The following is a 14400-nucleotide window of genomic DNA, read 5'->3' as shown; positions in this document are numbered from 1 at the left end:
AGTGTAGTGTATTCACGATAGTTGCACAATGCAAAAGAAATTGTCATGACTGTTGCACTAGATGGCGCATTAAGTACAATCAAATAAATGATAGCTGATGCCAACAGTATTTTTACTTTTTTTCACGGCAGATTGTCTTTTTATTTGTTCTAAAAAAACCACGAGTGCATTACAAATTTAATACCTTGTACATGTACATTTAACTTGTGTAAATTGTCTATAAAATAAGTACTGCAATCAACTAGTACACAATTTCAAATTGGTACACAAACAACTGTAAATAATCATTTACATAAATCATTTTTCTTATATATGTCTGATAAATGTACACGATAGATTGTCCTTTTTCCTACAATAAGTTTACCTTATAAAGTTATTAGGATAATATTTTGCACTTAAGAAAACACGAGCAACAAATTGAATACTATAAACTGAAGCTAGCCTTTTTAACACAATTCATCAAATTATAATACTGATATAAATTAAATATTACACATGTTTATACAGATATTAATATAGTACTATATGATCAAGCAAATAATGATGTTTGAAACTTGTTTTCAATATCCTAATTCCTAAACATAATATACAGTAACCATTCAATTGTGTACATAACAATGTTTCACCTACATGTAGCAAGACATTAGTCAAATTCACTAGTTTCTGGAATACGGAAATGAATAACACCAATAACTGAAAACTGTAGACTACATGTACCTGATTGCCTGGCAGTATCCTGTTGTTTTTTTTCTGTGATTTTGTTGTTCTTGGGTATTTTTTGTTCTTTGTTTGTCTTCTCCTTTTCTTTTTTCTTTTTTTAGGGGGGGGGGTGCGGGGAGGGGGCCGTTTTATGTGGGGGATGTACATGGTATCACCATCATTTTTTTTTTCATTTTAAGTTTTACCTTAAGATTTTTGGTTTTTGTTTTTGTTTTAGGCCGCCATCCTTGACAACTTTGCTTATGATTACGGTATCCTGCACTTTTCCAACAGAATAGTTTGGATAATACTTTAAATTTATGATGATATGTTATGGAAATAATAAGTTTCGTTATTATATATACATATATTATGTAAAAAAAAAACATTTTGACATGAAAAAAAATATTGTTTGTTTATGTTGTATTATACCTTACATTTATATGTTCTTTGTTATTCAGTTATATTTTATTTGGAAAAAATGCAGAAATAAATCAAATCAATTAAAAAAAATCAAACCATGTTGATATTAAGTCATGAGTATGATTTGACCCCTATCAAAAAATGTTTTTCACTGGCTTGGTAAGTCTTCAAACCTGCACCCCCCCCCCCCCCCCAAAAAAAAAGGGGGACCCTTGTGCTGTAACTTTCATTACACCAATGGATGTAATAGATGTTTATAAAAAATACAAATTTAGTAAACAAATATGCAGCATTTCCATGGAATACTCTCTGCTTTCGAGCTATCTGAATGAATCTCGGTTCGCATAATCATTATTTTACACAACAAATCATGTCCACGTTTAGGCAAGAATTGTTATAACAAATTTAAGTAACATGAATCTTTTCTAGGGTGAGAACAATAGTCATAATGACAAATATTTTTCTTAGTGTCAAGATGTTTCATATACAAACTTTGTTCAAACAAAACTGTGATTTTGGAATTTACATAATTTACCTATGGAACTTGCTAAATCATATCAGTAAATGGATAATTGAATTATATTTTTTCCATAATTCATTGTGATCTTGATAAACTAATTAACTTATAACTTGTAAAGGTCTTGCCTACAAAAAATATTCAAAACATGTTCTCACAAGACATGATAATATTGCACTTTTATCTTTTTCTACATAGGCCTATATACAATGTATATATACAATGTACATATAAATATAATATATACATGAATAATATATAAATAAACAATTTAATACAATGGTTTTTAGATATCCTTTAAATTACTTCATTGCTTTTGGTTGATGGGATATCATCCGAATCAATAGATAATGAAGATGGAATGCATAGCTTAATAACCTTAAGTACTTCAGCCTAATTGACTTTAACCCGTTGAATTCAAAACCTCTGAGATAACTCATGATATAATACCCTTTGGGAATGCACATTGAATGAAAACAAAAATCGCCTTCAAAAGATTTTTCTGTTTTGAATATTCATAAATATACTTACTCAAAATCCACAGAACCTCCTTGAAATATTGAATTTTTACATGACCTGAGAAGGGATACAGCTTAGTGATTCCATATTCAAATGTGATAAAAAAATCAGAGTAATACAAACTATTATTACCTATACAAGGCATTTCAGCTCCTAAATAAAAAGTCGTATTTTGCATGCTGCTCCGAATATCAAACCGGAGCGGTGAATATTTGCCATATCGCCCTCTTCGAGGTTCCCCTTGTAGACCACTGTACTAAATCAGAGGGCAATATTGAGCCATATTTCATTCTTTCTTGTCAGTGCGCTTGTATTGTGTAGGCGTTAAAGTGTACGCGCGGAAACAATCATTGTTACGTCACAATTACATACCTGCCTGAATAACCTGAAATCAGATGGACCGGCATGCAGACGGGAGTAAAAATCATGCTTGATACCAAAGTTGTATATCAATAATTTGTAAAAAAAATGCAGGCTTGTTTAGGTAATAATAATTATATTGACAGGGCTTCTTTTGGGGTACATCAGGAATATTGACCGCGCTCAGACCATATGACCATATTGCCCTCGTCTTCGGCTCGGGGCAATATGATTTTAGCTTGGTCAATATTACTGATATACCCCTCAAGCCCGGTCAATATAATATAAATATTCGTAAAAATACTCCAGCAGGATTTCACACCATACTGTCAAGTCATACCAGACATTTTGAACTCATCAAAACTTTCGCAAACTTGCAGGTGCTCCAGGTTTGCCAAAATGTTATGCTGGATACTTATCAAATTGCAACACTGTACAGTTAACTCTGCATAAATCAAAGTCACACAAGTTAATTTTCCCTAAAGCCAAATTTTTTTTTTTTGGGGGGGGGGGGGGGGCTATGGAAAACGTGTCATTTACACTTCCTCAGTCAAATCTTTAGAATTATTTTTTTTCAGTCCAGCACATTTGACTGATGCAGAGTTATTAACTGTATTACTTCATTTATGAATTTTCTTTCATAAAAATGTTGCTGATAATTTTGTAATAATAAGGGTTAACATTAACAGAAGTGTGAAACATTCTTTAAAAAATGTACAAACGTGCATTCATCACGATATAATGTTGTATATTTACAGGATGCCTCTTGCATGAAAAGTTGCAATTAAACAAAACTATAAAAACATAAAAAGTTACAGTGAGCCATACTTTTTGCATGGTATAGTGGTTCATTCTCTTAAAATTCAGTCAAGAGATCGATGGTTCAAATTTAGTCAATAACTAACAACCTTCGCCAAAACATCTGCATCTGCCACTCTCTACCCAGAAGAACATGTACAACGTTAGCTGATATGTCAGCATCACTGTACGACAGGCATGAGAGACTATGTAGAGGTGTCATGTTCGAGTGGATATGTCACCGGACTCGCGATCACAAGGTCTGCGGTTTGAGTCCCGCCGCGGCACTAATGTCCTTCGGCAAGACATTGATCTACATTTGCCACGCTCAACCCAGGTGATGTAAATGGGTACCTGGCAGGAATTAATTCCTTGAAATGCTAGAGCGCCGTAATGGCAGCCGTGCTAAAGCCAGGGTTATAATCGGGAGCGCCAGGAGTGTCAAGTCTGACAGACATGCCATACAAGAACCCACTATCATAAAAAAGTCACTATTATATTATCTCCATCAAAAACATATATTCAACTGTTTCATTTGAGTTCTGGTATTTGCCTTAGAAAAAAACATTTGATCCAGATTGATCACTAATTCACTAGATGTAAATTGTTCACAAATGAATTGCAAATCTGAAACCCCATTTCTGTTAAGAAGAGCACTGAGATCGATGTCAAAATGTGACCAATTTGAATCGATCGCAAGTAAATATAGAGCAGGGCCCTAATAGGTGGGCATTGTTTCAAAATTGTTGTAAGTACATGTATACATAACACGCATCCCATTTATTGCATGCTTTCTAATTCTCTCTATTACACACATTTCAGTAAGATGCCGGTAAACTTATAATTACAAATGGTTTCGAGAAATGGTGCTGTGATTAATTGCAACTTTTCATGCATTTAAAGTGACTCGGTAACATTGTTGAAGGTTGATGAAAAAACTGCGCAATATTTGTAAGAAATGTTACTTATTATATTCCTCCTACTATTCTAATTTTTCTAACTTGCAAAGAAAACTGAAATAATTCTCAAACCACAGAGATGTTTATGGTTTTCTTTGAAGGCGTCACTGTGCGACACCCTCTGACACTAAATTCTCCCAACCGTTTTTCCATGAAAATAAGACATACATGTAAGACAGGCTTTTAAAAATCTGTCAACACTTAAATGTCTGGAATGGTATATAGAACCAATTCATTGCTTTGTGACGATTTACATTCACCTAAAATGTAATTAAAGTGTAATATTATACATGTAGTTGGGAGAATTAAGGAATCCATCAGATCAGTTTTTCCCAATTTCTATCATTAGTAATGGTCTGCCGTTTTCACTCAAACTTTCAGATTATCTTTAAATGTACATCCAACATTGAAGTCACTACCTCAGCACCATTTTTCTCTCATCTGAACAATGTTACCAAGTCCCTTCAAGCCCAGATTACACTCCAGGGGGGGGGGGGGGGGGGGGGGGTGTTTCACAAAGATCCTAAGTTGGACTCAACAATTATGGAAAGCTGTTAGCATATTTGACAATATTTTGTTCAAGTTATTTTAAACGGCATAAAATATTGATTCAAATCATACATATTTTCTATTATCAAGGAGATTTCATGTTCTTGAAGTGGAATTTATAAAAAGTCTAAAATACTTTGATTTTTTGCTTTTGAATACATTATATTGTAAGGCTACAAATGGCTCTCCATAACTTTTAAGTCCAACTTAGAGTTAAGTTTGACTTAGGATCTTTGTGAAACACCCCCCAGGATTCATCCTTACCCCGCCCCACCCCCTTCACGACCCCAACGGCCTGCCTCTGTATCAGAGTCTGGTCCTAGGTCCTCCACCCTACTCCAGGAATGAATGGTCTCCATCTCCTCCTGGCTCCCCACACCATCAGGGAAGTCATCCTGCATGACAATGGGGGCGTACTGGATGTGGTTCCTGGGGTGTCGCCAGGACTGGACCTTCTGGTACACTGCCCACGCCCCGACCAGGATGCTTAGGAAGATGAGGATGATCACTACAACGATGCCAGACACCACCCTGGGGGTCATCTCAAACTCATGCCGCTTCTGTAGTGACATGATCAAAAGATGAGGTTTATATTTATGGTAGTGATAAAAGTTGACCAGATACGCCTTAAGTTGTATGACACTTGCTACTGCAACAACTGCAACAATATATACTTGCTTATTTATGATTCATTGTCAGAAAAATACTTATTGTACTTTATATTATTATTGTTATCGAAAAACTGTATGCTTACATGAATGCAGAAGAAAATCAAATCAAATCAAATCAAAACTGCTCTGCATCTATTTCCTTACTAATATAACTCTTAACTCTATCCCTGGACCCAACTCTATACTTAACCCTAAGGCTTAACAAAAAAAGATGTTGTATTGCCCTTTGCGACCGACCCACAATTTTTGGAATCTATGGTCGGGTTTAAAAACAAAACAAATGTTTAATGAATAAAATTAAAAAGTATTCAAGTAAAAAAAAAAAAATATATCAGCCCAAAGAGGGGGAAAAAAAATAAATAAGATTTCCGACCTAAACCTAACATAAAGGGCAATACAACATCTTTTTTTGTAGGCCTAAGTCTTACAACCAACAGCTTAACCCTAAACCTATTCTAAAACACAATTGCAATCATTACCCCAACCCTATGCCTTTGACAAAAAAAAGTCCAGAGCAATTGTTGCAGGAGCAAATGTAGTGGCATGAAAATACATGTCTAGAATGCAAAGTGCATAATTTGATATAATCATATATTTATTGAATAGAGGTACATGTGTACATGTACAACCACATCACTTAAATATAGAGCATACAGGTGTACATGTACATGCATGTACTACATTGATGAGGCTTAATATTACTTTTAATTTACAAACACTACTATTACGTACATCATTTGCATTCCGGACACGTCTTTTCAAGCTTCTAACATTTTTGCTGTTAGTGTTAAAGGTCATGTGTCCCTTTTGCAGGCCCCCCCCCCCCCCCAAAAAAAGGTTAAATTCCAACGGCATTTGAAATACAGTACCAGTACTAATTTAGTACTTCCCTCAAAATGAAAGGGCTTGAAATTGGCTTGAAAATGGCTTTTAGTGGGGGAAAAAAAATAGACCATTAGTTCTCGAATTGACTTAAGTTATTGCAATCACCTACAAGTAAGTAATAGTCTGATTTTCAGACCCTTTTACAGAATGGTCATTGGTTTTGTGCTGCACAAAGATTCAATGATTTTCAATCAGTTTAATTTTGGCCTTTACAAGTAGTGGGTTATTGATGTAGACAAATGCTCATGTACCTGTTACAGCTCATTATATGTTATTACCAAAGAAAAAAGATGTCAGGCAGTCACTTAATAGTGTCTGACAGTGAAGTATACAAGGTTCGTGGGTTTCCTTGCATAATTTGAATACTGAACACTGCAAATGTTTAAGTTTCTCAGATTGGACATACTGTACATGACATATTCATATTTCCTGTAAAGTTCTACAGAATTTGATGTTGGCTGCAAAAGGGACATACATGTAGTATCTTTAAAAGGTGCTTTCGGTTTACAAAATACATACCATGGTAGGAGAACTACCACTGGAATGGGAGTTCATTATCTGCTGTGAAGTTGAGCCCTTCTGTGCCGTGATATGGGCATCAAACATGACATGGAGGGTCTGGATCTCTGATGCCGTCAGCTTGTTCAGTATCGCTTCAAAGGTACTGGAAAATCAAGGACAGTAGAAATTCTCTATCAATATTCCAAACCCATGCCTATTTACAAAATAAAAACCCATTTATAGGTAATATATAACTAGAACAGTATCCGGTACTTTGCAATCAAAGACTTTCTGATCTTGCATAATACAGTGATTTTCACAGCAAGCAAGCATTCAGAAAGTCCATGAAAACTTGTAATGAGAGCCTCAGTAATTTTATAAAATTGTTTATAGATATTCAGATTATAGTTATTCAGAAATGATTAGTAATCCCCATGGGGATAGGAATACAAAACTGGAAGACTGATAATTTTGCAGAGCCGTTCTGTTGCACAAAGCAATCCTTCCCTCAATCGGTGTCTATAAAAAACACATGTATTGCAAGCAAAAAAACCGTGCAGTGGGGCAAAGAAAGCAGCAGTGGTGTAACGGGCACAGCATAATAATCTACACTATGATGTATTGATCCAATAGTCCTTTACACAGAAGTGCTTGCTTTAAGTAAATATTTCCCTACCCCATGTATATTTTGAGAAAATCAAGTTGATGGAGGTACACATGTACAGTACATGAATATGTTTGTTTACAAACAAAACATGAATCATTGGCTGCCCACAAGTAGTCCAGAATCTGGCCGGTTCTGTATTCATTACACATTGATTCAAGCCGTGGAAGATGGCATTATCAAGTATCAACAAACTCATAATTATGCTCCCCAGTTTCACCGGGCGTCCTAATTTAAAGATCACGCCGTTCAGCTGGCAGCAAGTAAGTAGTGGGAGGTCGCATTGCATTGGTGTGGTGGAGATCAAAATTTAATAGGCCAGATTCTGAACTAACTAGGAAGGCGGTAACAGCTATGTATTTTCAATTGCATGGTGTTCTTGCAGGCAGGGGTAGGGCAGAGCTTGAATACAATTGGTGTACTAGAAGAGCAAACATAAAAAGGAGAAACAAGCAAACAAGCTGACACCCTTGAAATTGACAGCTGTTACTTCTATTTTGCCATGCACTTTATAGATCTGGAGGGTTATGGAATGGTTTACACAATATTTGTACAGGTGTACATGTAGCCCCCTGGGGCCATATGTATGAAACCTATTAGCCAATGTAATTACTCGACAACTAGTAATTTTTAAAAAATATAGGCCCTAGTTAAGAACAGCGGCTCATGTGCCACAAATGTTATTTCAAAATGTCATGTAAAATCAACACATACATGTACATGTACAACTACAAAGCTCTATGATCTTCAACTTATTCAACCGAATAACTGCTGTACACTTACATGTATCTAAATATTAAAGGTTACAAACACAACCCTCTTCACACCAAACTAAGATGTTGAACAGAGGACATATTATACACTCAATGACATAAAGCGACAAAGCAACACTAAACTAAGATTTTGAACAAAAGAATCTTCTAAGATTCTTACCTCACAGGACTCATCCACATGTCTGGGCTACATCGGACTAGTGATGCCACGGCGTCGGACTGCATCTGCAAGGTCAGACAGAAAATAAAATAAAATTTAGGAGGGCTACTTTAAAAGCATGGGTGGTATTCTGGAAAGCAGACTAACTTTAGTCCATTGTTTAATCCACCGACTAAGTATGGAATGCGAAGTGTCCATATGAACATATTTTTGAATAATTTAATATGTCCCTAAATTACCATGATAACATAATTATATCATAGTTATATTGTTGTTTATTAATTATGTTATTACATTTTATTTTAATTTAGAGACAGATTAAATTATTTAAAAACATATTCATATGGACACTTGGCATTTCATACTTAGTCGGTGGATTAAACCATGGACTAAAGTTAGTCTGCTTTCGAGAATACCACTCATGCTTTTTACTTTAGAGGGCTACTCCTGAAGCACCGATCTAATGCCCTTGTCTCATTAAACCTTATTTATCTTCCTCACACCACTTGCAATCTTTCGTCCATCTTCATGACAGGCCTTAATGCCCTATGAAAATTACTAGGTTAAGAATACTAGACTAGATATCCGTTAAAAAATCTAGCCCTCTCTGAGAGAGTAAATTTTTTTTCTCCTGACATGGGCGACAGTGATGGAGATTAACATTGTGTTTCAACAACAGCAAAAATCATTTTGCAATCATATCCAAAAATATAAGAAAGGAAGAAAAAAAATCATTCACTGCCTCTTTACAGGGAGGTGAAACAAAAGAGGCGAAACTGTTGCAATTTATTCAAAAGCATTTGTGAGTTCTAAACCGTAGCAATGGGATGTGTAACATTCCACTTGGCTTTGCGGTTCCATACTCCGAACTGCGCTTCCTCTGCTCCAGTGGATCCGCCACTGTACCGTTCCCCATTTACCTCACCTGGGCGGAGTGTGGCAAATGTAGATCAATGTCTTGCCAAAGGACATTAGTGCCGTGACGGGATTCGAACCGCGGACCTTGTGATCGACAGTCCGGCGACGTATCCATTCGTCTACGACACCTCTACTGCTGAAGTGAGCGAGTCTAGCCAGATAAGGATCTTTGCAGACAATACCTTTGCCACGGTTGGTCCACTCAGCACACTCCAAGCAGTGATGGTATCAATCACACACCTCTCCAGACCCAACTCTCCAGCTGCTCTGCTGCCCTCTGTAGTGCATGTAGAGTTATGTAGGATACTCAAATGCTGAGATACTTGATGTGCTGAATCTGGGTCCCCCACCAGCAGCTGTAGATGGTAAATATTCAAAGAAGAAAAACAAAATATGTTTATTTACAGGTACAATTAGGCTATCCTCAACCAAAGTAGTGTGCGTTACACATGCAGTAACATTGAGTATCAAGATGATGCTCCTAGCATTGTCGGAATAACATTAAAAAAACATTAAGTATACAAGTACCGTATGTAGGTACTCAAAGCATACCGTAGATTTGAGGGCAAATTGCCTGGATTTTGGAGTTAAACATTTTATATAGCAAATAAAAAGTGAATTTAGTTATCTGTTAATAACAGATATGACATTGTTCGATAAAGACTTTTAATAAAATAGTCCAAATATGTTTAGGATTTAGACTAAGGACTTCAGATAACAGAATAAGAGTTTAGATCACAGGTGAGATGAAGTAGTCACATAATTTAAAGATAAACTCCAGTACTGGTAACAAAAAAAAAAATTCTCACAGAATCCAACGAAACTTACACTGAATGTTCAAGATTACAAATAAATGACATGTGCCAAACAATTTTGGAAGAAAATGTATACTGGCTGAGTAATGAGCATAGAAAGTCAAGGAAATCAAGGTAGTACTAGCCCCGACACCATGTGTGTTGTCCCATATATAGATTTCTATGTGAGTGCTTGTTACTTTACCAAGACTCGGTTAAATTTATTATGATTTTGATGACTCCAGAACCTTGCAGTGCACACCAATACTTACATGCTACATGATTAACTGTTTCTGATCCTTTCCGCACCTTTTCTTTCACAATGCAATCGCATTACCAGTACTAAAGTTTATCTTTAATCTCAATTCAATGATTTAACAAGTGCTGTTTATACTGTGAAGTTCTATATTAGACATGCAGCATGCCCCAAAATATATTATATTTTGTTCAATTCAATTCAAAACAAAAGGGCTTGAAAGTGTCTTTTTGTTGGGAAAAAACAATCGATAGTTATCAAATCGACTTAAGAGATTGCAATGTTTTGGTAAATAGTCAGATTTTCAGACCCTTGCATCAAATGGTGTACATTTTGTGCTGCGCAAAGAGTCAATCAGTTTAATTTGGCAATTACAAGAAGTGGGTTATTGGTGTAGACAAATGCTCATGGACCCTTTTTAGCTCATTTTATGTATACATGTAAAAACATTTTATTACAAAAGAAAAAATAAAGTCAGTCAGTCACTCAATAGTGTCTGACAGTGAAGTCTAGAAAGTAAACCGGTTTCTTGCATAATTTGAACACTAGGACAATGTGAACATTTAATTTTATAGATAGGACACAGGTGACATATTCATAATTCCTGCAAACTTCTGAAAAGTTCTACAGAATTTGATGTTGGCTGCAAAAGGGATGCAGTATTTACCTAGCTTTAAAGTGACTCAGTAACATTGCCTCAGATTCTGAAACAAAATCCTGGATTTAGCTTATGCTGCAATCATAATTAAAAACCTTTAGGTCAGTCAGGAATTCTATGACTTTTACAAGCCGATCGCCTGCCTGATTATTAAGATATTTATGATTGGAAATCAAAATTTAATTTTTTGTAACATTTTTTATAACACTAGTCTAATGGGGGAAAATGAGTAAGGAAAAGCCGGTTACTCAAAGACTTTTACTTTTTGAGGCACTTTATGACAATTCTAAAGCACAATTTTTTAGGGCTTCAATATTACACCATATCACAGACACTAACACGTAGGGCAATGTATTTCAGATTTAACACATAACCGGTTCCTTTTGGGATTCTTAGACTTGTTTGAAATGTTATTCGGGATAATGCTATTCACATTTATATTTATATTGCGAGAGCTTCCAAAGAGACAGGGCATGGTGCCTCATGTCCTAGTGACTAGTCTAGATATAGCCTACTCCTTCATCATCAATTGTCACTAAAGTGCCACTTTTTAAATTAATTCTGGTGTTTTTTTTACATGTCATTCCCCATAGGTGTATAGCCTTCAGTATCACGAGTGAAAAAAGGTTTGAATCACAATTTGGTAATATAAAACGTTGACCAATTTTGCATTAGTGGGCAATGTACGTAGACTGCATAGGGATGCTTGCAATTTATATTGGGGAGAGTTTTAACACACAAATCCAAGTGTGCGATCAGACACCCTACCATTGCCATTGGTATTCAAACATTTATAGAATAACTAGAAGAATAAAGCCGAGCTAGACTTTGCTAGAGGGTGTCGTAAAATGTTTTCCTACAGTATATTAATGCTTCTTCTTCTTCTTCTTCGCTAAAACAAATACATGGCACCGTCGGGTGTATTCAAACTACTAGTACGATGAGTAGCTCCAAGGAGCTCCGACGCTGACGCCAAATGCAACGGACTGCGTCGGAGCTCCCTGGAGTTACTATGAGGGCTTCTACCCTCCACACTACAAACAACTGTATTACCTTGCCCCACCCTGCAGGAGTGAATGGATTACAAATGGCTCCAGTGAAGCAGCAGAAGTCAAACCACCAAAAATCCACTCGTTCTGGCGATACCTCTCTCAAATCATCCATTTCATAACAGACTGGCAGATTCATCGATCGGTTGGTAGATATACGAGTCCATCTTGATCTCAACCACTTTTCTGTCCTCCCTCTCTCTGCCATATTTGCACATTCTCTCGTGATGTTGCAATTAGGCAGCCATCCATTCGCAAAGTTTTCGTAGTCTGCCACAACCTTCTGGAGTATCCTGCTGCCTTTATGCCCATAGCAATCTGGAAATCCGATTTCGCTCTTGCAGTGGGACGTGATCATTTGACGAAACTGTGAATTATTGAAGACAGAAGAAGGAATAACCGCCACGGTACTGGTCGGCTGACCTGCAGAGGCCCTAGCTGCTTCTCGGGTACCGCCGCCTCGGCCTCGCTCCTGTTCCGGGCGACTTGACCATGGTCCGATCTCTTTCGCAATGTTCACACGGAGCTGGCTCTTGCACTGTACACGGCTGCCGTCGGGCTGTGTGTTGGGGTTGCTGCGGCGGGATACTCTAAAATTGAGCGCCGATAATTTTGAAGCAAACTTGGCAAATAAATAGCCAGGTTCAATCGAATCTGTCACATTTGAATAATCAGGACTTAGAGCTTCATATGTGATCGAAACATTCATTAAAATTATAAAGCTTATTGTGCTAAAATAGCTGAATTTAAGATACTTTGCACGAAATCTTCCGTAAGCCATCTTGTCAAATCGATCGGTGACCCTCATTATTTATTTATTTGTTTTACTGAGTATGCTAGTCTCACATTCAATGCCATAGTTTATTTGCACAAACAAATCTTTTCAAAAATCAACGAAGATTTTACATAAATAAAGTAAATAAAATAAAAGTAATTTATTTTATTGATATCTAAGATTAAATGGGAGTATTGAATATCTTTTAAAGCTTTCTACATTATAACATGTAAGTAGTATTAGTCACAATCAATTTTTAGGTCTATTGCTATAGACTAGTAAAACTTATGGAAAGCCATTTATGATATCTTTTCTGTTCTCATTATTTTTTTTCTTACGAGTTAAATACATGCAAACATAATTGTCATTTTCGTAATACATGTATAATCAAATTCAACGCTCAAATATTTAATAAGTGCCTCGTTATGAATTAATTCCATTCACCCAGGGGCGTAAATCCCGGGGGGGATGGGGGGGGGGGCTGCATCCCCCCTGGTTTGAAGTAGGGGGGGATGGCCTGTACAATCATCCCCCCTGATATTACCAAAAAAAAGAGAGGAAAAAAAAGGAAGAAGAAGAAGAAGAAAAAATGTGATTGTTTCAATTGCAGCATAATGCATGAGAAATGAGTTATTTTGTTTATGTATAGCCTACACGTAGTATGTCACGATAAGGAAACGTCAAGGCTTCCGCGCTTCGCACGAGAGGGGGAAACTGAATTCAGATAAATAGGGCTTATTAAGAGTCGAAAACGGTGCAACGAATCGTCGTCTTTCTATAATAATTAAATCAAACGTCTAAGCTTTTCGCGCTTCGCGCGGGAGGGGAAACTGAATTTAGACGAGAATTAAGAGTCGAAAACAGTACACTCAATCGTCTGCTTTCTCTAATAGTTTAAGGAAACGTCAAGACTTCCGCGCTTCGTGCGAGAGGGGGAAACTGAATTCAGATAAATAGGGCTTATTAAGAGTCGAAAACGGTGCAACGAATCGTCGTCTTTCTATAATAATTAAATCAAACGTCTAAGCTTTTCGCGCTTCGCGCGGGAGGGGAAACTGAATTTAGACGAGAATTAAGAGTCGAGAACAGTACACCCAATCGTCTGCTTTCTCTAATAATTTAAGGAAACGTCAAGGCTTCCGCGCTTCGCGCGAGAGGGGGAAACTGAATTCAGATAAATAGGGCTTATTAAGAGTCGAAAACGGTGCAACGAATCGTCTTCTTTCTTTAATAATTAAATCAAACGTCTAAGCTTTTCGCGCTTCGCGCGGGAGGGGAAACTGAATTCAGACGAGAATTAAGAGTCGAGAACAGTACACCCAATCGTCTGCTTTCTCTAATAATTTAAGGAAACGTCAAAACCTCAATTCCGCGCTTTGCGCGGGAGGGGTAAACCGAATTCAGACAAAGATTGAGAGTCGAGCACGGTTTAACAAATCGTCTATACTTTCTCTTATAATTTAATGAAACGC

The 14400-nt window shown here is 36.7% G+C and overlaps 1 protein-coding gene across 1 annotated transcript; it reads right to left on the bottom strand.

Moving 5' to 3' along the window:
* Window positions 1-5025: 5025 nt before the first annotated feature.
* Window positions 5026-12953, bottom strand: LOC100889962. Its single transcript, XM_003727550.3, has 5 exons — window positions 12158-12953; window positions 9579-9752; window positions 8479-8543; window positions 6900-7044; window positions 5026-5384 (listed from the first exon to the last, which is right to left on the bottom strand). The coding sequence occupies exons 1-5, from the start codon at window positions 12932-12934 to the stop codon at window positions 5085-5087; spliced, it is 1461 nt and encodes a 486-aa protein (XP_003727598.2). The 5' UTR covers window positions 12935-12953; the 3' UTR covers window positions 5026-5084.
* Window positions 12954-14400: the final 1447 nt, after the last annotated feature.

This window comes from Strongylocentrotus purpuratus, unplaced genomic scaffold (genome assembly GCF_000002235.5).
Source record: "Strongylocentrotus purpuratus isolate Spur 01 unplaced genomic scaffold, Spur_5.0 spur5_scaffold_19, whole genome shotgun sequence".
Lineage (NCBI taxonomy): Eukaryota > Metazoa > Echinodermata > Echinoidea > Camarodonta > Strongylocentrotidae > Strongylocentrotus > Strongylocentrotus purpuratus.
This window is presented reverse-complemented; position numbering and strand designations above follow the sequence as displayed.

What these genes read in the sequence shown, in the direction of transcription:
- LOC100889962 (XM_003727550.3), bottom strand. Translation starts at nt 12,934, where the DNA reads ATGGCTTACGGAAGATTTCGTGCAAAGTATCTTAAATTCAGCTATTTT. An exon ending in CTCCTGCAGGGTGGGGCAAG is followed by an intron (nt 9,753 to 12,157) that starts GTAATACAGTTG and finishes TACCATCTACAG; the next exon opens with CTGCTGGTGGGGGACCCAGA. An exon ending in ATGTGGATGAGTCCTGTGAG is followed by an intron (nt 7,045 to 8,478) that starts GTAAGAATCTTA and finishes TTGATTTTCCAG; the next exon opens with TACCTTTGAAGCGATACTGA.